The 24435-nt window shown below is 40.2% G+C and overlaps 2 protein-coding genes across 2 annotated transcripts; both read left to right on the top strand.

Annotated features, from left to right (window-relative positions):
* The first annotated feature begins 10835 nt into the window (after positions 1 to 10835).
* On the top strand, positions 10836 to 15876 carry LOC139575353 (immunoglobulin kappa light chain-like). Its single transcript, XM_071400302.1, has 4 exons — positions 10836 to 10930; positions 11027 to 11349; positions 14283 to 14319; positions 15124 to 15876. The coding sequence occupies exons 1-4, from the start codon at positions 10891 to 10893 to the stop codon at positions 15453 to 15455; spliced, it is 732 nt and encodes a 243-aa protein (XP_071256403.1). The 5' UTR covers positions 10836 to 10890; the 3' UTR covers positions 15456 to 15876.
* Positions 15877 to 16620: 744 nt separating this feature from the next.
* LOC139578631 (immunoglobulin lambda-1 light chain-like) lies at positions 16621 to 23172 on the top strand. The gene is made up of 6 exons (XM_071406913.1): positions 16621 to 16626; positions 16742 to 16799; positions 16964 to 17010; positions 17110 to 17369; positions 21430 to 21467; positions 22454 to 23172. The coding sequence occupies exons 1-6, from the start codon at positions 16621 to 16623 to the stop codon at positions 22783 to 22785; spliced, it is 741 nt and encodes a 246-aa protein (XP_071263014.1). The 3' UTR covers positions 22786 to 23172.
* Positions 23173 to 24435: the final 1263 nt, after the last annotated feature.

Raw genomic sequence — 24435 nt, 5'->3', positions numbered from 1 at the left:
GAAGAGAGGTGTAAATGTTTTAATATTGATCACAATATGACAATACAGTAAATGGAGTACAGTAATAGGGGTTGTGTTCAGTACATAGAGAAGGGTCTCATTCAGTTGAAAAATAAGCTTTTATGATCACACACACACAGACCTTAACTGTGTAAAATGTCAACTTCAGTGGGGTCGTAGCTGTATCTTAGTGGTGTGTTTTTAGTGAATCTCCTTTCTCTGTCGTCTCTGGTTCAACACCCTCTGTGGGGTCAGAAACATTCAGAGGAAATGGAAAGAGATCATGTGACGTGACTTCCTCTTTCGGAAGTTAACAACACTCCATCTTCCTCCTCCACAGTTACTGGATTGGTTCAACAGTGTAGAAGAGGACCTCCCCTGACATTTCATTTTTTTCTTGTAAGGACCAGAAAGACAGAAACGCCACTCAGTAATTTATTTTATGCCTCTTTTGTTACTGGTTGTCAACAATGATGACTCCTGCTTAAATACACATCCTTGATACGTTGCAGCAAGATGCTCCAGGAAGTGATACTGTGCATTCAGTTTTCTTATAATATGCACTATTCTGTCATTATAATATCCACTATTCTGTCATTATAATATCCACTATTCTGTCATTATAATATCCACTATTCTGTCATTATATCTACTATTCTGTCATTATTATATCCACTATTCTGTCATTATAATATCCACTATTCTGTCATTATAATATCCACTATTCTGTCATTATAATATCTACTATTCTGTCATTATAATATCCACTATTCTGTCATTATAATATCCACTATTCTGTCATTATAATATCCACTATTCTGTCATTATAATATCCACTATTATGTCATTATAATATCCACTATTCTGTCATTATAGTATCCACTATTCTGTCATTATAATATCTACTATTCTGTCATTATAATATCCACTATTCTGTCATTATAATATCCACTATTCTGTCATTATAATATCCACTATTCTGTCATTATAATATCCACTATTCTGTCATTATAATATCCACTATTCTGTCATTATAACATCCACTATTCTGTCATTATAATATCCACTATTCTGTCATTATAATATCCACTATTCTGTCATTATAATATCTACTATTCTGTCATTATAATATCTACTGTTCTGTCATTATAGTATCCACTATTCTGTCATTATAATATCCACTATTCTGTCATTATAATATCCACTATTCTGTCATTATAATATCCACTATTCTGTCATTATAATATCCACTATTCTGTCATTATAATATCTGCTATTCTGTCATTATAGTATCCACTATTATGTCATTATAATATCCACTATTCTGTCATTATAATATCCACTATTCTGTCATTATAATATCCACTATTCTGTCATTATAATATCTACTATAATGTCATTATAATATCCACTATTCTGTCATTATAATATCCACTATTCTGTCATTATAATATCTGCTATTCTGTCATTATAGTATCCACTATTATGTCATTATAATATCCACTATTCTGTCATTATAATATCCACTATTCTGTCATTATAATATCCACTATTCTGTCATTATAATATACACTATACTAACATTATAATATGCACTATTCTGTCATTATAATATACACTATTCTGTCATTATAATATCCACTATTCTGTCATTATAATATCCACTATTCTGTCATTATAATATCCACTATTCTGTCATTATAATATCCACTATTCTGTCATTATAATATCCACTATTCTGTCATTATAATATCTACTATTCTGTCATTATAATATTTACTGTTCTGTCATTATAGTATCCACTATTCTGTCATTATAATATCCACTATTCTGTCACTATAATATCTACTGTTCTGTCATTATAGTATCCACTATTCTGTCATTATAATATCCACTATTCTGTCATTATAATATCCACTATTCTGTCATTATAATATCCACTATTCTGTCATTATAATATCCACTATTCTGTCATTATAATATCTGCTATTCTGTCATTATAGTATCCACTATTCTGTCATTATAATATCCACTATTCTGTCATTATAATATCTACTATTTTGTCATTATAATATCTACTATTCTGTCATTATAATATCTACTATTCTGTCATTATAATATCCACTATTCTGTCATTATAATATCCACTATTCTGTCATTATAATATCCACTATTCTGTTATCATATCCACTATAATGACAGAAATAGTGGCTATTGTATTATAATATCCACTATTCTGTCATTATAATATCCACTATTCTGTCATTATAATATCCACTATTCTGTTATCATATCCATAGTGGCTATTATAATAGTGGCTATTGTAATGACCACTATTCTGTCATTATAATATCCACCAGTCTGTCCAGATAACAGGAGATAACCATGGGACTGGAGGAATCCAACTAGAAACTTGGCATCTTTGATTGTTCCCCCAGTTTATGATTAGAACATCACAAACAAATGACAAACTATAGTAAACCAGAAAGTTGTCCAGGTTCAGCCCCAGTTCTCTATTCTTGGGAGAGAGAGTTTGACCAAACCATTTACTGTATCAGTGAGTGATGAAGATCTGCTACATGTTTCCACCCTCATGAAAGGTAAGTGTTGTAATAATTATATTGTAGACATGGTTATCACTTATCTAGATAGATACTTTACTATACTTTATTCAACCCATAGGAGCAAAGGACAGAATGATGATTGTTATCTTTGTATACCTGTCACTGTCATTGTAACGCTCGTCGTTGGAATGAGAAGAGGAGGACCAATGCGCCGCTCTGACTTGGGGCGGCGATATTCTCCCGGCTGTACCCAGGGTCCCTTGCCATCCAAGATCTCCTCCCAAGTCCAGGAGTCTTGAACCCTCTGCTCCTGGGTACCACGCTGCTTGGTCCGTTTGTGGTGGGTGGTTCTGTAACTCTTGTCGTGGTTGGAATGAGAAGAGGAGGACCAATGCGCAGCATGGTAAGTATCCATTTTAATAAGAATACTTGAACAATGAACAAAAACAATAAACTGACAAACGACCGAGACAGTTCCGTATGGTGAAGCACAGACACAGAAAATAATCACCCACAAAACCCAAAGGAAAACAGGCTACCTAAATATGGCTCCCAATCAGAGACAACGACTGACACCTGCCTTTGATTGGGAACCATACTTGGCCAAACATAGAAATAGACAACCTAGACAAAACAACATAGAATGCCCACCCACATCACACCCTGACCAAACAAAACATAGAAACATACAAAGCAATCTATGGTCAGGGCGTGACAGTCATTCATTGATTGTCTAATAAATGTAGTCAAGCCACTGTGCTTATGACGTTTACTAACCTGTTACAGCCCTGTTGAGAATGAATTATATATATTTTACCTTTATTTAACTAGCCAAGTCAATTAAGAACAAATTATTATTTACAATGACGACCTACATCGGCAAAACCCTCCCCTAACCCAGACGACGCTGGGCCAATTTTGCACCGCCCTATGGGACTCCCGATCACGGTCGGTTGTGATACAGCCCGGGATCGAACCAGAATCTGTAGTGACGCCTCTAGCACTGAGTTGCAGTGCCTTAGACCGCTGTGCCATTCGGGAGCTAGGCTTGGACTGGTCCTAATCAATATAACCTGGTACAGGAGGCTTGGACTGGTCCTAATCAATATAACCCTGGTACAGGAGGCTTGGACTGGTCCTAATCAATATAACCTGGTACAGGAGGCTTGGACTGGTCCTAATCAATATAACCTGGTACAGGAGGCTTGGACTGGTCCTAATTAATATAACCTGGTACAGGAGGCTTGGACTGGTCCTAATTAATATAACCTGGTTCAGGAGGCTTGGACTGGTCCTAATCAATATAACCTGGTACAGGAGGCTTGGACTACCTGCCCTCCAGGACACCTACACCACCCGATGTCACAGGAAGGCCATAAAGATCATCAAGGACAACAACCACCCAAGCCACTGCCTGTTCACCCCGCTATCATCCAGAAGGCGAGGTCAGTACAGGTACATCAAAGCAGGGACCGAGAGACTGAAAAACAGCTTCTATCTCAAGGCCATCAGACTATTAAACAGCCACCACTTACATTTAGTGGCTGCTGCCAGCATACTTACTCAACTCCAGCTCACTTTAATAATGGAAATTGATGGGAGTTGATCAAAAATGTATCACTAGCCACTTTAAACAATGCCACTTAATATAATGTATATGTATATACTGTACTCTATATCATCTACTACATCTTGCCATCTTTATGTAATACATGTATCACTAGCCTCTTTAAACTATGCCACTTTTATGTTTACATACCCTACATTACTCATCTCAAATGTATGTACTTTACTCGATACCATCTACTGCATCTTGCCTATGCCGTTCTGTACCATCACTTATTCATATATCTTTATGTACATATTCTTTATCCCTTTACACTTGTGTGTATAAGGTAGTAGTTGTGGAACTGTTAGGCTAGATTACTTGTTGGTTATTACTGCATTGTCAGAACTAGAAGCACAAGCATTTCGCTACACTCGCATTAACATCTGCTAACCATGTGTATGTGACAAATAAACAGTTGATTTGATTTGAACCTGGTACAGAAGGCTTGGACTGGTCCTAATGAATACAACTCTGGTACAGGAGGCTTGGTCTGGTCCTAATTAATACAACTCTGGTACAGGAGGCTTGGACTGGTCCTAATGAATATAACCTGGTACAGGAGGCTTGGTCTGGTCCTAATCAATACAACTCTGGTACAGGAAGCTTGGTCTGGTCCTAATCAATATAACCTGGTACAGAAGGCTTGGACTGGTCCTAATGAATACAACTCTGGTACAGGAGGCTTGGACTGGTCCTAATAAATACAACTATGGAACAGGAGGCTTGGACTGGTCCTAATCAATATAACCTGGTACAGGAGGCTTGGACTGGTCCTAATCAATACAACTCTGGTACAGGAAGCTTGGTCTGGTCCTAATCATTATAACCTGGTACAGAAGGCTTGGACTGGTCCTAATGAATACAACTCTGGTACAGGAGGCTTGGACTGGTCCTAATAAATACAACTCTGGTACAGGAGGCTTGGACTGGTCCTAATCAATACAACTCTGGTACAGGAGGCTTGGACTGGTCCTAATGAATACAACTCTGGTAGAGGAAGCTTGGACTGGTCCTAATCAATACAACTCTGGTACAGGAGGCTTGGACTGGTTCTCATGAATACAACTCTGGTACAGGAGGCTACGATTGGTGTATTTCATTGTTGTAATTAATTAAACTATGGACTTTTCTAATGTGAATTTATTACACATCTTCACAGCAGCAATCACTGGTAAAAAAATTAAATAACACACTTGTTAAAAAGAATAAAAGTGCCTTAAAACCATTGAAGCCCTTTTGTACAATGCAAGGAAGTACTACATCAATGGTACACAATTCAGAAGACTGGTCTCCAGGTCTTCATTGGCTTGCCCCGAAGAGCCCTGCGCCGGCGGGGAGGCAGAAGGATGCACCCTGCAGCTAGGGAGTCCTCCATGTAGGTCTCCATAGCCTTGGTCTCCGGACCCAACAGAGAGTACAGTTGTCCCCGAGCCACTATCTCCAAATGCAGTACGAAGACAACATGTGCTTACCCACCCAACACCTGCCATATTTACTGACACCTATTCAATCCTCTCAGATATACATGTGTTTATGGGTAGGGGGGTAGGAGTTGATAGACTTGTGTCTATGGGTAGGGAGCTAGGAGTTGATATGCCTGTGTCTATGGGTAGGGGGCTAGGAGTTGATATGGATTGCATGCTGATTTTAGTGGGACGGCTTAGCAACTCAATAGTCCAATGAGTGGTAGTGTTTAATGGAAGTTATTACGGTATAATACCACGTAGCGTGGCGTCATGCTGTGTTTCACATTCTGCATCAGTGACCAGAATAGAGTCTGCAGTTCTGTCAATGTCCACCAGAGGAGGACATAGGACCACCAATAATGACTGAGGAAAGATCTACATGTACTTTACAACAGGAACAGCTGTCTGTAGACCACTGGTTTCAGTCCCACCCAAAGACCAGCTGATGGTTTCATATCTAGTATCTCTAGTTATCAGAGTCATTCACCAGGGACGTGTTCTCGCTCTGACACTGAGTTACAGGCAGTGATGCGTTGTTCCCCTTTCTCCCCCAGAACACACCTGCTTCCCCTCCCCTCCTCCTCTCCTTATTTATAGCTTCATGCAAATGAAGGGGTTATTTTATCTCCTCTCAGAACTGTGTGTGGGGGGGGGGTCTGCAGGTGACCAGAGGAGTGGACTGAAACTGAGTGTGGGGGGGAAAGGGGGGGCTGAAACTGAGTGTGCATCCCAAATGGCACTCAATTCCCTTTACAGTGCACTACTTTGACCAGGGCACTATAAAGTACGCTCTCCCCAAAATTCACAAAAGCGTGACTCCACCTATACCAGGCAGGCCCATTGTCAGTGGTAACGGATCTCTGACAGAATATCTCTACCATTTTGTGAAACCCTGGTTGATCTCGCTCCCCACGTATGTCAGAGAATCTATTGATTTTATTAATATTTTGAAATCTGTGGACCCTATTCCTGAAAAAGTATATTCTGTGTACTTTTGATGTAACCAGTCTATATACTAACATCCCTCATCAGGGTCGGCCTAGAGGTCCTCCTGTTCTACCTCAGTGAACGTCCTACTAATGCTCTACCCAGCACCAATTGTATTGTGAACTTGGCTGAACTGCTGCTAACCTCCAACTATTTTCTCTTCAGAGGAGACTTTTTCCTTCAGACCAAAGGGACAGCGACGGGGAGCACTATGGCTTCTAATTATGTTAACCTATATCTAGGAATGTTTGAAAAATATGTTGTGCTGAATCCAGACCTCCCTCTCTACAGATCTCTATAGGAAACCTACGGACAGGAATACCCTCCTTAGAGGTGACAGCTTTCATCCACATCCACTTATTAAAAGTCTCCCTATAAGTCAATTCAGCCGTATCAGAAAAATGTGCAGATCTGATGCCTCTTAAAAGAAACAGACCACGGACCTCACACAAAGGTTTAAGGAAAGGGGGTACAAAGACAATTGGGTAATACATGTCAATGATTGTTTTGAAGGACTAACACAGTTGGAAAGCCTTCAAACAAAAGTTCAAGAAAAAGCAGAACATGTCCCATCATGCTTCACCCTATACTCACCATTGGGGAAGGCATTAAGGACATTATCAGGAAGCACTGGTACAGTATTGATACTGACCCACAATTGAAACTCATTTTTAAATATCCCCCACGTTTGGTCTTTAAAAGACCGCCTAACGTGAGAGACATTGTGGTCAAATCTGATTATCCACCAGAGAAAAGGGAAACTTTCTTGGACAAGTTTCCGGATGGTAATTACAAATGTGGCCAATGTGTTCAATGCAGCTTCACCTAAACATGCAACTCATTTACCCACCCCCGACCAGGACAGAGATTTAACATCAAAGGCCTGATTACCTGCATGTCCACCAATGTTATTTACATGTTGACATATCCTCGTGGTCTGTCTTACATAGGGTAAACCCGTAGAAGCCTTAAGACACGGATCATTGAACACCGCTGCAATATACGGACAGGTGAGACAGAAAATCTGGTTGTACAAGCTGGACATTCTATTAGTTCTCTGAGATTCATTGGAATAGAAATGGTCAAGATGTCACGCAGGGGAGGGGACACTGAGAGGAAACTTCTTCAAAGGGAATCTTTCTGGATCCACAGGCTCAACACACTGTCTCCTCTTGGCCTTAACGAGGAGTTTGACTTGAAACCATTTTTATAGTTTGAAAATGTCAAAATGATGTTATTTTATCCAAATATTATCCTAATACTGTATGTGTATGTATACATATACTACTGTAAATATTGATCACATTCCTTGTGTACGATCATATATTTTTATACATTGAATGTTTAGTACTGTGAACATATGTTATATTTTTTGTACCTCGTGTTTCAGGAAGTGATGTCACTGAGTACTGCCCCTATATATAGGACCTTCCACCCCCACCGGGGATATGGATGCCTGATGAAGACATAAGGGTCGAAACGTTGTTATAATAACATCACCTGGGAGCATGAGCAGCAGTGTGCTGCAATTTCCTTTCAGTTTTCAATTAATATAAACATCATATATAATGGAGGGTAGAGGATATGGGAGGATTAATATAAACATCATGGATTATATAATGGAGGAGGGTAGAGGATATGTGGTGATTAATATAAACATCATGGATTATATAATGGAGGAGGGTAGAGGATATGTGGTGATTAATATAAACATCATGGATTATATAATGGAGGAGGGTAGAGGATATGTAGTGATTAATATAAACATCATGGATTATATAATGGAGGAGGGTAGAGGATATGTGGTGATTAATATAAACATCATGGATTATATAATGGAGGAGAGTAGAGGATATGTAGTGATTAATATAAACATCATGGATTATATAATGGAGGAGGGTAGAGGATATGTAGTGATTAATATAAACATCATGGATTATATAATGGAGGAGGGTAGAGGATATGTGATTAATATAAACATCATGGATTATATAATGGAGGAGAGTAGAGGATATGTAGTGATTAATATAAACATCATGGATTATATAATGGAGGAGAGTAGAGGATATGTAGTGATTAATATAAACATCATGGATTATATAATGGAGGAGGGTAGAGGATATGTAGTGATTAATATAAACATCATGGATTATATAATGGAGGAGGGTAGAGGATATGTAGTGATTAATATAAACATCATGGATTATATAATGGAGGAGGGTAGAGGATATGTAGTGATTAATATAAACATAATGGATTATATAATGGAGGAGGGTAGAGGATATGTAGTGATTAATATAAACATCATGGATTATATAATGGAGGAGGGTAGAGGATATGTAGTGATTAATATAAACATAATGGATTATATAATGGAGGGTAGAGGATATGTAGTGATTAATATAAACATCATGGATTATATAATGGAGGAGGGTAGAGGATATGTGGTGATTAATATAAACATCATGGATTATATAATGGAGGAGGGTAGAGGATATGTGGTGATTAATATAAACATCATGGATTATATAATGGAGGAGGGTAGAGGATATGTGGTGATTAATATAAACATCATGGATTATATAATGGAGGAGGGTAGAGGATATGTGGTGATTAATATAAACATCATGGATTATATAATGGAGGAGGGTAGAGGATATGTGGTGATTAATATAAACATCATGGATTATATAATGGAGGAGGGTAGAGGATATGTGGTGATTAATATAAACATCATGGATTATATAATGGAGGAGGGTAGAGGATATGTAGTGATTAATATAAACATCATGGATTATATAATGGAGGAGGGTAGAGGATATGTAGTGATTAATATTAACATCATGGATTATATAATGGAGGAGGGTAGAGGATATGTAGTGATTAATATTAACATCATGGATTATATAATGGAGGAGGGTAGAGGATATGTGGTGATTAATATAAACATCATGGATTATATAATGGAGGAGGGTAGAGGATATGTGGTGATTAATATAAACATCATGGATTATATAATGGAGGAGGGTAGAGGATATGTAGTGATTAATATAAACATCATGGATTATATAATGGAGGAGGGTAGAGGATATGTGGTGATTAATATAAACATCATGGATTATATAATGGAGGAGGGTAGAGGATATGTGGTGATTAATATAAACATCATGGATTATATAATGGAGGAGGGTAGAGGATATGTGGTGATTAATATAAACATCATGGATTATATAATGGAGGAGGGTAGAGGATATGTGGTGATTAATATAAACATCATGGATTATATAATGGAGGAGGGTAGAGGATATGTAGTGATTAATATAAACATCATGGATTATATAATGGAGGGTAGAGGATATGTGATTAATATAAACATCATGGATTATATAATGGAGGAGAGTAGAGGATATGTGATTAATATAAACATCATGGATTATATAATGGAGGAGGGTAGAGGATATGTGATTAATATAAACATCATGGATTATATAATGGAGGAGGGTAGAGGATATGTAGTGATTAATATAAACATCATGGATTATATAATGGAGGAGGGTAGAGGATATGTGGTGATTAATATAAACATCATGGATTATATAATGGAGGAGGGTAGAGGATATGTGATTAATATAAACATCATGGATTATATAATGGAGGAGGGTAGAGGATATGTGATTAATATAAACATCATGGATTATATAATGGAGGAGGGTAGAGGATATGTAGTGATTAATATAAACATCATGGATTATATAATGGAGGAGGGTAGAGGATATGTGGTGATTAATATAAACATCATGGATTATATAATGGAGGAGGGTAGAGGATATATGGTGATTAATATAAACATCATGGATTATATATTGGAGCTGTGATGAGGGTAGAAGATGGTGGAGGGTCAAAAGCAGAACAAATATATTTGAGTTAGTTTATCATACAGCCCATTTGCTTAAATAGTTGGGACACATTTAAAGTGACTTGTAGGCCAGTAAAGATCAATAATTATAATAGTATTATTAGAACTGTGGAAGTCTGTTAACCCCCAGACATGTCAATCAACTATGAGAGTAGTTAGTGATTGTAGAGGCCCCTCCCTCTGGTCCTACGTGGTTTGCTGATAGGCTGAGATATAGATGCCCCTCCCTCTGGTCCTCCCTGTCTGTCTCCTTATAGGTGGGTCCTGCAGCCTCTCCTCTCCTCACACTCCAACCCTGCTCATCTCTCAGCTGGACAGTAAGGGCCGTTCACACCACACACTGACAACATGCTGGGGACACTCTGCACTCTCATCACTGCTCTAACATGTAAGGAGTCTGACTTCCTGGAAGTTTTATTTCCTGTTTTATTAATAATGAATCTGTATGTTTCTCTTTACTACATGTCATCTTCTTATTTCCCAGGTGTCATTGGTGTGACTGTGGTGACACAGAAGCCTCCTGTTGTAACGGTGAGGAAAGGAGAGACGGCCTCTCTGGACTGTAACCTGGGGACTGTTCAGAATAGTGTTGCTTGTTGGTATAAACAGGTTCCAGGAGGAGTTCCACAGTTTGTTTTATATTTCTACCACGCTTATAGTGCTCCTACCTATGGCTCTGGTTTCTCCTCTCCTAAATTTACATCTGATCATCAGTCTAAATCAGATTATCGTTTGATTATTAATACTGTGGAGGAGACAGACTCAGCAGTGTATTACTGTCAGACATATGACAGCTCTGTTAAAGAGAACGTATCACAGTGATATACACCATGACAAAAACCTCCTCACCAAATACACTCACTTCTGCTTTCAGATGTTCTGAATATAGACACTAACTGAATGTCAAGTCATCCTGAACCAGTGTGTCTGCAGTAGGAGAACATTCCATGCTTGTGTTTTACACAAAACCCTTCACACATTTACTAGAATGTTGTCATTAACAATTACACCTAGTTGTCACAAAGCATGAATGATAAAGTGATATTCCAGAAGGTTCAATCCTAACAGAAGACTCCATGTATCAGACAACCTCCATGATAGTCAGTCCCCTGGTTTACAGTAGAGACATATTACATCAACAGTCATTTAGTGATCTATTGTTAGTTCAGAACCCCACTATCAGGTCCAGATAATATTATTATGATGTTATTATTATACATATTATGACATGCTGATTTTAAGGAAACTTACCAACATAACTCACATGAAACAAAATACTGCTATTTTCAGAACAACCAAAATGATCCCATATGGATTTTGTTAGTCCAATATAAAATATTGATATTTTTGATAGTTGAACAGATACAGTAATTTAAACTAATCAGAAGTCCTTCTTCTCAAAGCTGATAGGCTGAGATATAGAGGCCCCTCCCTCTGTTCTTCCCTGTCTGTCTCCTTATAGGTGGGTCCTGCAGCCTCTCCTCTCCTCACACTCCAACCCTGCTCATCTCTCGGCTGGACAGTAAGGGCCGTTCACACCACACACTGACAACATGCTGGGGACACTCTGCACTCTCATCACTGCTCTAACATGTAAGGAGTCTGACTTCCTGGAGGTTTTACTTCCTGGTTTATTGATAATGAGTCTGTATGTTTCTCTTTACTACATGTCATCTTCTTATTTCCCAGGTGTCAGTGGTGTGACTGTGGTGACACAGAAGCCTCCTTTTGTGACAGTGAGGAAAGGAGACACGGCCACTCTGGACTGTAACCTGGGGACTGTTGATAATAGAGACGGGACTCTGGACTGTAACCTGGGGACTGTTGATAATAGAGACGGACACTCTGGACTGTAACCTGGGGACTGTTGATAATAGAGACGGCCACTATGGACTATAACCTGGGGACTGTTGATAATAGAGACGGCCACTATGGACTGTAACCTGGGGACTGTTGATAATAGAGACGGCCACTATGGACTGTAACCTGGGGACTGTTGATAATAGAGACGGCCACTATGGACTATAACCTGGGGACTGTTGATAATAGAGACGGCCACTATGGACTGTAACCATGGGGACTGTTGATAATAGAGACGGCCACTATGGACTATAACCTGGGGTCTGTTGATAATAGAGACGGACACTCTGGACTGTAACCTGGAGACTGTTGATAATAGAGACGACCACTATAGACTGTAACCTGGGGACTGTTGATAATAGAGAAGGCCACTATAGACTGTAACCTGGGGACTGTTGATAATAGAGAAGGCCACTATGGACTGTAACCTGGGGACTGTTGATAATAGAGACGGCCACTATGGACTGTAACCTGGGGACTGTTGATAATAGAGATGGCCACTCTGGACTGTAACCTGGGGACTGTTGATAATAGACACGGACACTCTGGACTGTAACCTGGAGACTGTTGATAATAGACACGGACACTCTGGACTGTAACCTGGGGACTGTTGATAATAGTGCTCATTTGTATAAACAGGTTCCAGGAGGAGTTCCTCAGTATGTTTTACAGTGGTACTACTATAGTTGGAGCTCTGTAAAATATGGCTCTGGTTTCTCCTCTCCTAAATTCACTTCTAATCATCAGTCTATATCAGATTATAGTTTGACTATTAATAATTTGGAGGAGGAAGACTCAGCAGTGTATTACTGTAAAACGAATGACTACTCTGTTGACCAGTGGGCATCACAGTGATATACACTATGACAAAAACCTCCTCACCAAATACACTCACTTCTGCTTCGTGGTAGAGGGGTGAACTCTAAGAAGCAGCAGTTGATCAGTGATTATTATAACAATATATACATGACACAATGGGATATCTGGAAATGGAAGAACCATCCATCCATGCATGTCAAAAAGATTATAAGACGACTGTGAAAAGAGATTTAGCCATTCTTGATGTAATCATCATCAAGTGAAGACTGTATCATACGGATAGTGCTTCAATTCATGGATTGACAAGAGCAGAGTATGATCCTATGCTATATACTGTTACTTCATAGAGAGAAACTCTAGAAAAGCCAGATGTTTGTAGAGAGAGTGAAGCTCTGTCTGAATGGATGTTTCAGTTCCTGTCCTCTCAGTAGAGAGAGTGAAGCTCTGTCTGAATGGGATGTTTCAGTTCCTGTCCTCTCAGTAGAGAGAGTGAAGCTCTGTCTGAATGGGATGTTTCAGTTCCTGTCCTCTGAGTAGAGAGAGTGAAGCTCTGTCTAAATGGGATGTTTCAGTTCCTGTCCTCTCAGTAGAGAGAGTGAAGCTCTGTCTGAATGGGATGTTTCAGTTCCTGTCCTCTCAGTAGTGAGAGTGAAGCTCTGTCTGAATGGGATGTTTCAGTTCCAGTCCTCTCAGTAGAGAGAGTGAAGCTCTGTCTAAATGGGATGTTTCAGTTCCTGTCCTCTCAGTAGAGAGAGTGAAGCTCTGTCTGAATGGGATGTTTCAGTTCCTGTCCTCTCAGTAGAGAGAGTGAAGCTCTGTCTGAATGGGATGTTTCAGTTACTGTCCTCTCACTGTGAGAGTGAAGCTCTGTCTGAATGGGATGTTTCAGTTCCTGTCCTCTCAGTAGTGAGAGTGAAGCTCTGTCTGAATGGGATGTTTCAGTTCCAGTCCTCTCAGTAGAGAGAGTGAAGCTCCGTCTGAATGGGATGTTTCAGTTCCTGTCCTCTCAGTAGAGAGAGTGAGGAGGTTTTTGTACGGCTGTGTATACAAACTGAATCACTGTGGTATTCGGACCAGGAACCAAGCTCATTGTTACTGGTGAGTACCCTTCTAATGTTTTAATCTACAGAATAGGTTTTGTTTCTACTATAATGTTGGTCAGATATATATATATATTTTTAAATGTTTGTTTAATAAAATGTCATTTAAATTCACTGATTTAATATTTTGCACCTGCTTTAATCCTGTCTCGTATGTTGTTTGTGAATGACTTGACATTTTGATGACTGTGTTAATGTCTCTGGTTGGTCTGCTCTGTTCATGTTTTATCATGAATATCTTGTGTTTCTGTTGTCTGTATAACTCAATGTAAAGGAGATATTTCATCTCAAAGGGTTTAATCATGAATATCTTGTGTTTATGTTGTCTATATAACTCAATGTAAAGAGATCTTTCATCTCAAAGTCTTTAATCATTAATATCTTGTGTTTCTGTTGTCTGTATAACTCAATGTAAAGGAGATCTTTCATCTCCAGAAATTTTATCCAGCTCAATTTCTTAGACAAATATATATATATATTTTTTAATCCCATTTCCTTGTGAATTATTTGTATTTTATATTTAAAATGTCCACATTTCGTTCAGCTTTTAGCATTTTAGTCTTCCAGAACTGTGATGTAATATTATAAATAATGTTTCCAGAAATTGCTCTGTCTCTCATTTTAACACCTTAACAGGGTATGATTCCTTCTATCAGTATCATTGTAAACATCATGAAGAGCAGTTCTCTATTTAATTGCTCTTAATGCAGGGTGTATTGGTAATGATACCCACATGTACTGAAATATAAACTGTTATCCATTGTGTTTTCTTCTCATCCCATCCGTTGACTACTTTCTACAGATGGAGATCTGGCTACACCTGCTGTGACCCTGTTCCCTCCATCCACTGAAGACCTCAAGTCCAGCAGAGCAACACTGGTGTGTCTGGCTAGTAACCTGTCTCAGAAGTCCAAGGGGTTGGCAGATGTCAGCTGGATGTCTAACGGTGAATCAGTGACAGAAGATGTTTCTACCAGCCCTGCTGAGCAGCAACCAGACAAAACCTTCAAGATCAGCAGCTATCTGACCATTCAGACTGCAGACTGGGACAAGGGCCTGGTGTTCACATGTAAAGTGTCGTTGGGGTCAACATTCTCTGAGAAAGAGATCAGAAAGACTAGTTGTAGTCTGTAAAACAATAGTTTCAGACAATCAATACAACTGGTAGTTTGTTAGAGCTTCACAATGAGTGCAGCTGTTATTTCGTTAGAACGTTTAAGTGATGTTTTGATCCTTGCTTTGCTGTTAAATATAGAAGTTAAAATCCTAACAACATGGATGATATTGGGCTGAAGTCTGAATGCAGCAGTGAATATTATGACAATAACCAATGTGATGTCAAATAGTTGTTGAGGGTTGTTTCTCATGACAAGTTACTATTGATGCATTCACTGTACTGGCATCATGTTCTCTAAAACATAACATCTGAAACACTGTCATGATGACTAGATCTCTCTACTGTTGTGAAATGAGTTGAATTACTAATGATTAATAGAGGAATAGTTAGAGCTTTGCTGTATTGTGGATATTAAATAAAGATCATTCTAAAGAACAAGTGTTTGTATTTGAGCATGTTGATGAACATCAGTGTTAGCAGCACTAAACGAGGGTGAATCTGGATAATGACTGTTTAAATTGAACAAAGACAGAAGAGCCCAGAATCCTTACCAGGTTTATTATCAAAAGAAGGATTCTGACCAACCAGAGATGACCTAACAGTTGACAGTTCTCTAGTATTAACATTATATGTTGGACTCAGTATCATTTCAGCATTAATAACAACTGTATAGGTCTGGTCTTCACTTAGTCTCCCATTGACATCAATCCATGACTAAGTGAACAACAGGAACAGCTGTCTGTAGACCTCTGGTTTCAGTCCCACCCAAAGACCAGCTGATAGTTTCATGTCTACTCTCTCTAGTTATCAGAGTCATTCACCAGGAATGTGTTCTAGATCTGACACTGAGGTACAGGCAGTGATGTGTTGCTCCCTTTCTCCCCCAGGACACCTGCTTCCCCTCCTCTCCTTATTTATAGCTTCATGTAAATTAAGAGGTTATTTGATCTCCTCTCAGAACTGTGTGTGTGGGGGGAGAGAACAAAAACTGAGACTATGTCCCTAATTACACTCTATTCCCTTTACAGTGCACTACTTTTGACAAAGGCTCATTGGGTTCTGGTCAACAGTAGTCCACTATAAAAGGATTAGGGAGACATTTGGGAAACATCCTGAGTACCTCATCATTATGTTGTCTCTGTGTAAAACTAGTTTAGGATATAAAACTCCAGTTATGGTTTGATGGAGGTAGAATATGAGTCAGTGAAGAAGACAGGGCCTCATGTAGAGCAATGAGAGTAGCTGGTGATTGGTTAACTGTAGAGGCCCCTCCCTCTGTTCCTCCCTGTCTGTCTCCTTATAGGTGGGTCCTGCAGCCTCTCCTCTCCTCACTCCAACCCTGCTCATCTCTCAGCTGGACAGTAAGGGCCGTTCACATCACACACTGACAACATGCTGGGGACACTCTGCACTCTCATCACTGCTCTAACATGTAAGGAGTCTGACTTCCTGGAAGTTTTGCTTCCTGTTTTATTAATAATGAGTCTGTATGCTTCTCTTTACTACATGTCATCTTATTTCCCAGGTGTCAGTGGTGTGACTGTGGTGACACAGAAGCCGCCTGTTGTGACAGTGAGGAAAGGAGACACGACCTCTCTGGACTGTAACCTGGAGACTGTTGATAATAGAGATGGCCACTATAGACTGTAACCTGGGGCCTGCTGGTAATAGAGACGGACACTATGGACTGTAACCTGGGGACTGTTGATAATAGAGACGGACACTCTGGACTGTAACCTGGGGACTGTTGATAATATTACTGGTTGGTATAAACAGGTTCCAGGAGGAGTCCCTCAGTACGTGTTAAGGTGGTACCACACTGGTTGGACCTCTGTAGAATATGGTTCTGGTTTCTCCTCTTCAGTTCCTGTCCTCTTAGTAGAGAGAGTGAAGCTCTGTCTGAATGGGATGTTTCAGTTCCTGTCCTCTCAGTAGAGAGAGTGAAGCTCTGTCTGAATGGGATGTTTCAGTTCCTGTCCTCTCAGTAGAGAGAGTGAAGCTCTGTCTGAATGGATGTTTCAGTTCCTGTCCTCTCAGTAGAGAGAGTGAAGCTCTGTCTGAATGGATGTTTCAGTTCCTGTCCTCTCAGTAGAGAGAGTGAAGCTCTGTCTGAATGGATGTTTCAGTTCCTGTCCTCTCAGTAGAGAGAGTGAAGCTCTGTCTGAATGGGATGTTTCAGTTCCTGTCCTCTCAGTAGAGAGAGTGAAGCTCTGTCTGAATGGGATGTTTCAGTTCCTGTCCTCTCAGTAGAGAGAGTGAAGCTCTGTCTGAATGGGATGTTTCAGTTCCTGTCCTCTCAGTAGAGAGAGTGAAGCTCTGTCTGAATGGGATGTTTCAGTTCCTGTCCTCTCAGTAGAGAGAGTGAAGCTCTGTCTGAATGGGATGTTTCAGTTCCTGTCCTCTCAGTAGAGAGAGTGAAGCTCTGTCTGAATGGGATGTTTCAGTTCCTGTCCTCTCAGTAGAGAGAGTGAAGCTCTGTCTGAATGGGATGTTTCAGTTCCTGTCCTCTCAGTAGAGAGAGTGAAGCTCTGTCTGAATGGGATGTTTCAGTTCCTGTCCTCTCAGTAGAGAGAGTGAAGCTCTGTCTGAATGGGATGTTTCAGTTCCTGTCCTCTCAGTAGAGAGAGTGAAGCTCTGTCTGAATGGGATGTTTCAGTTCCTGTCCTCTCAGTAGAGAGAGTGAAGCTCTGTCTGAATGGGATGTTTCAGTTCCTGTCCTCTCAGTAGAGAGAGTGAAGCTCTGTCTGAATGGGATGTTTCAGTTCCTGTCCTCTCAGTAGAGAGAGTGAAGCTCTGTCTGAATGGGATGTTTCAGTTCCTGTCCTCTCAGTAGAGAGAGTGAAGCTCTGTCTGAATGGGATGTTTCAGTTCCTGTCCTCTCAGTAGAGAGAGTGAAGCTCTGTCTGAATGGGATGTTTCAGTTCCTGTCCTCTCAGTAGAGAGAGTGAAGCTCTGTCTGAATGGGATGTTTCAGTTCCTGTCCTCTCAGTAGAGAGAGTGAAGCTCTGTCTGAATGGGATGTTTCAGTTCCTGTCCTCTCAGTAGAGAGAGAGAAGCTCTGTCTGAATGGGATGTTTCAGTTCCTGTCCTCTCAGTAGTGAGAGTGAAGCTCTGTCTGAATGGGATGTTTCAGTTCCTGTCCTCTCAGTAGAGAGAGAGAAGCTCTGTCTGAATGGGATGTTTCAGTTCCTGTCCTCTCAGTAGAGAGAGTGAAGCTCTGTCTGAATGGGATGTTTCAGTTCCTGTCCTCTCAGTAGAGAGAGTGAAGCTCTGTCTGAATGGGATGTTTCAGTTCCTGTCCTCTCAGTAGTGAGAGTGAAGCTCTGTCTGAATGGGATGTTTCAGTTCCTGTCCTCTCAGTAGTGAGAGTGAAGCTCTGTCTGAATGGGATGTTTCAGTTCCTGTCCTCTCAGTAGAGAGACTGAAGCTCTGTCTGAATGGGATGTTTCAGTTCCTGTCCTCTCAGTAGAGAGAGTGAAGCTCTGTCTGAATGGATGTTACAGTTCCTGTCCTCTCAGTAGAGAGAGTGAAGCTCTGTCTGAATGGGATGTTTCAGTTCCTGTCCTCTCAGTAGTGAGAGTGAAGCTCTGTCTGAATGGGATGTTTCAGTTCATGTCCTCTCAGTAGAGAGAGTGAAGCTCTGTCTGAATGGGATGTTTCAGTTCCTGTCCTCTCAGTAGAGAGAGTGAAGCTCTGTCTGAATGGGATGTTTCAGTTCCTGTCCTCTCAGTAGAGAGAGAGAAGCTCTGTCTGAATGGGATGTTTCAGTTCCTGTCCTCTCAGTAGTGAGAGTGAAGCTCTGTCTGAATGGGATGTTTCAGTTCCTGTCCTCTCAGTAGAGAGAGTGAAGCTCTGTCTGAATGGATGTTACAGTTCCTGTCCTCTCAGTAGAGAGAGTGAAGCTCTGTCTGAATGGGATGTTTCAGTTCCTGTCCTCTCAGTAGTGAGAGTGAAGCTCTGTCTGAATGGGATGTTTCAGTTCATGTCCTCTCAGTAGAGAGAGTGAAGCTCTGTCTGAATGGGATGTTTCAGTTCCTGTCCTCTCAGTAGAGAGAGTGAAGCTCTGTCTGAATGGGATGTTTCAGTTCCTGTCCTCTCAGTAGAGAGAGAGAAGCTCTGTCTGAATGGGATGTTTCAGTTCCTGTCCTCTCAGTAGAGAGACTGAAGCTCTGTCTGAATGGATGTTTCAGTTCCTGTCCTCTCAGTAGAGAGAGAGAAGCTCTGTCTGAATGGATGTTTCAGTTCCTGTCCTCTCAGTAGAGAGACTGAAGCTCTGTCTGAATGGGATGTTTCAGTTCCTGTCCTCTCAGTAGAGAGAGTGAAGCTCTGTCTGAATGGGATGTTTCAGTTCCTGTCCTCTCAGTAGAGAGAGTGAAGCTCTGTCAGAATGGGATGTTTCAGTTCCTGTCCTCTCAGTAGAGAGAGTGAAGCTCTGTCAGAATGGGATGTTTCAGTTCCTGTCCTCTCAGTAGAGAGAGTGAAGCTCTGTCTGAATGGATGTTCCAGTTCCTGTCCTCTCAGTAGAGAGAGTGAAGCTCTGTCTGAATGGGATGTTTCAGTTCCTGTCCTCTCAGTAGAGAGAGTGAAGCTCTGTCAGAATGGGATGTTTCAGTTCCTGTCCTCTCAGTAGTGAGAGTGAAGCTCTGTCTGAATGGGATGTTTCAGTTCCTGTCCTCTCAGTAGTGAGAGTGAAGCTCTGTCTGAATGGGATGTTTCAGTTCCTGTCCTCTCAGTAGAGAGAGTGAAGCTCTGTCTGAATGGATGTTTCAGTTCCTGTCCTCTCAGTAGAGAGAGTGAAGCTCTGTCTGAATGGGATGTTTCAGTTCCTGTCCTCTCAGTAGAGAGAGTGAAGCTCTGTCTGAATGGATGTTTCAGTTCCTGTCCTCTCAGTAGAGAGAGTGAAGCTCTGTCTGAATGGGATGTTTCAGTTCCTGTCCTCTCAGTAGAGAGAGTGAAGCTCTGTCTGAATGGGATGTTTCAGTTCCTGTCCTCTCAGTGGTGAGAGTGAAGCTCTGTCTGAATGGGATGTTTCAGTTCCTGTCCTCTCAGTAGAGAGAGTGAAGCTCTGTCTGAATGGATGTTTCAGTTCCTGTCCTCTCAGTAGAGAGAGTGAAGCTCTGTCTGGATGGGATGTTTCAGTTCCTGTCCTCTCAGTAGAGAGAGTGAAGCTCTGTCTGAATGGGATGTTTCAGTTCCTGTCCTCTCAGTAGAGAGAGTGAAGCTCTGTCTGAATGGGATGTTTCAGTTCCTGTCCTCTCAGTAGAGAGAGTGAAGCTCTGTCTGAATGGGATGTTTCAGTTCCTGTCCTCTCAGTAAAGAGATTGAAATTCTGTCTGAATGGGATGTTTCAGTTCCTGTCCTCTCAGTAGAGAGAGTGAAGCTCTGTCAGAATGGATGTTTCAGTTCCTGTCCTCTCAGTAGTGAGAGTGAAGCTCTGTCTGGATGGGATGTTTCAGTTACTGTCCTCTCAGTAGTGAGAGTGAAGCTCTGTCTGAATGAATGTTTCAGTTCCTGTCCTCTCAGTAGTGAGAGTGAAGCGCTGTCTGAATGGATGTTACAGTTCCTGTCCTCTCAGTAGAGAGAGTGAAGCGTTGTCTGAATGGATGTTTCAGTTCCTGTCCTCTCAGTAGAGAGAGTGAAGCTCTGTCTGAATGGGATGTTTCAGTTCCTGTCCTCTCAGTAGAGAGAGTGAAGCTCTGTCTGAATGGGATGTTTCAGTTCCTGTCCTCTCAGTAGAGAGAGTGAAGCTCTGTCTGAATGGATGTTTCAGTTCCTGTCCTCTCGTTAGTGAGAGTGAAGCTCTGTCTGAATGGGATGGTTCAGTTCCTGTCCTCTCAGTAGAGAGAGTGAAGCTCTGTCTGAATGGGATGTTTCAGTTCCTGTCCTCTCAGTAGAGAGAGTGAAGCTCTGTCTGAATGGATGGTTCAGTTCCTGTCCTCAGTAGAGAGAGGGAGGAGGTTATTGTACGGCTGTGTATACAAACTGAATCACTGTGGTATTCGGACAAGGAACCAAGCTCATTGTTACTGGTGAGTACCCTTCTAATGTGTTAATCTACAGAATATGTTTTGTTTCTACTATAGTGTTGGTCAGATATATATATATATTTTTTTTAAATGTTTGTTTAATAAAATGTCATTTAAATTCACTGATTTAATATTTTGCACCTGCTTTAATCCTGTCTCGTATTTTGTTTGTAAATGACTTATGAAACAGTTTGATGACTGTGTTAATGTCTCTGGTTGGTCTGCTCTGTTCATGTTTTATCATTCATATCTTGTGTTTCTGTTGTCTGTGTAACTCAATGTAAAGGAGATATTTCATCTCAAAGTGTTTAATCATTAATATCTTGTGTTTCTGTTGTCTATATAACTCAATGTAAAGGAGATCTTTCATCTCAAAGTGTTTAATCATGAATATCTTGTGTTTCTGTTGTCTATATAACTCAATGTAAAGGAGATATTTCATCTCAAAGTGTTTAATCATTAATATCTTGTGTTTCTGTTGTCTATATAACTCAATGTAAAGGAGATATTTCATCTCAAAGTGTTTAATCATGAATATCTTGTTTTTCTGTTGTCTATATAACTCAATGTAAAGGAGATCTTTCATCTCAAAGTGTTTAATCATTAATATCTTGTGTTTCTGTTGTCTATATAACTCAATGTAAAGGAGATATTTCATTTTTCATTTTTTTAAATCCCATTTCCTTGTGAATTATTTGTATTTTATATTTAAATGTCCACATTTCGTTCAGCTTTTAGCATTTTAGTCTTCCAGAGCTCTGATGTAATATTATAAATAATGTTTCCAGAAATTGCTCTGTCTCTCATTTTAACACCTTAACACCGTATGATTCCTTCTATCAATATCATTGTAAACATCATGAAGAGCAGATCGTAATATAATTGCTCTTAATGCAGGGTGTATTGGTAATGATACCCACATGTACTGAAATATAAACTGTTATCCATTGTGTTTTCTTCTCATCCCATCCGTTGACTACTTTCTACAGATGGAGATCTGGCTACACCTGCTGTGACCCTGTTCCCTCCGTCCACTGAAGACCTCAAGTCCAGCAGAGCAACACTGGTGTGTCTGACTAGTAACCTGTCTCAGAAGTCCAAGGGGTTGGCAGATGTCAGCTGGATGTCTAATGGTGAATCAGTGACAGAAGATGTTTCTACCAGCCCTGCTGAGCAGCAACCAGACAAAACCTTCAAGATCAGCAGCTATCTGACCATTCAGACTGCAGACTGGGACAAGGACCTGGTGTTCACATGTAAAGTGTCGTTGGGGTCAACATTCTCTGAGAAAGAGATCAGAAAGACTAGTTGTAGTCTGTAAAACAAAATATTCATTTTTAAATGAGTGCAGCTGGTAGTTTAAAGCTGTTAAATTATGTTTTATTCATTGCTTTGCTGTTAAATATAGACGTTAAAATCCTAACAACATGGATGATATTGGGCTGAAGTCTGAATGCAGCAGTGAATATTATGACAATAACCAATGTGATGTCAAATAGTTGTTGAGGGTTGTTTCTCATGACAAGTTACTATTGATGCATTCACTGTACTGGCATCATGTTCTCTAAAACATTACATCTGAAACACTGTCATGATGACTAGGTCTCTCTACTGTTGTGAAATGAGTTGAATTACTAATGATTAATAGAGGAATAGTTAGAGCTTTGTTGTATTGTGGATATTAAATAAAGAACATTCTAAAGAACAAGTGTTTGTATTTGAGCATGTTGATGAACATCAGTGTTAGCAGCACAAAATGAGGGTGAATCTGGATAATGACTGTTTAAATTGAACGAAGAGAGAGGAGCCCAGAATCCTTACCTGCTTTATTATCATAAGAAGGATTCTGACCAACCAGAGATGACCTAACAGTTGACTGTTCTCTAGTATTAACATTAGATGTTGGACTCAGTATCATTTCAGCATTAATAACAACTGTATAAGTCTGGTCTTCACTTAGTCTCCCACTGACATCCATCCATGACTAAGTAAACACTCAATGAGGTCCTTTATCTTCTTCCCCAGAGTCAGATGAAGATCGCACAATGACTGGAAGTCTATGGGAAACGCTAGTTAACATTGACTGACTAAACTAACTAACTTCCTTCAAACTGGACACAGAAAAATACAAATGGTATGAACAAGTCCATCTGACTCTGGGGAAGTATATAAAGGGACTCATTGACAAAATTCTGAAGTATCCCCTTAAGTGGAAGGATTGGTCCAACATATAGAGAGAGTCATGTCATGCTGTGTTTCACATTCTGCCTCAGTGATCAGAATAGAGTCTGCAGTTCTATCAACGTCCACCAGAGGAGGACATACGACCACCAATAATGACTGAGGAAAGATCTACATGTACTTTACAACAGGAACAGCTGTCTGTAGACCTCTGGTTTCAGTCCCACCCAAAGACCAGCTGATGGTTTCATGTCTACTCTCTCTAGTTATCAGAGTCATTCACCAGGGACGTGTTCTAGTTCTGACACTGAGTTACAGGCAGTGATGTGTTGTTCCCCTTTCTCCCCCAGAACACACCTGCTTCCCCTCCTCCTCTCCTTATTTATAGCTTCATGTAAATGAAGGGGTTATTTTATCTCCTCTCAGAACTGTGTGTGTGTGGGGGGGGGGGGGGGAGAGAATGGGGGGGGGGGCTGAAACTGAGCGTGCATCCCAAATGTCACTACTTTGACCAGGGCACTATAAAGTACGCTCTCCCCAAAATTCACAAAAGCGTGACTCCACCTATACCAGGCAGGCCCATTGTCAGTGGTAACGTATCTCTGACAGAGAATATCTCTACCATTTTGTGAAACCCTGGGTAATCTCTCTCCCCACATATACCAGAGAATCTATTGATTCTATTAATATTTTGAAATCTGTGGACCCTATTCCTGAAAAATTATATTCTGTATACTTTTGATGTTACCAGTCTATATACTAACATCGCCCATCAGGGCGGCCTAGAGGT

Source organism: Salvelinus alpinus, chromosome 1, assembly GCF_045679555.1.
Source record: "Salvelinus alpinus chromosome 1, SLU_Salpinus.1, whole genome shotgun sequence".
Classification (NCBI taxonomy): domain Eukaryota; kingdom Metazoa; phylum Chordata; class Actinopteri; order Salmoniformes; family Salmonidae; genus Salvelinus; species Salvelinus alpinus.
This window is presented reverse-complemented; position numbering and strand designations above follow the sequence as displayed.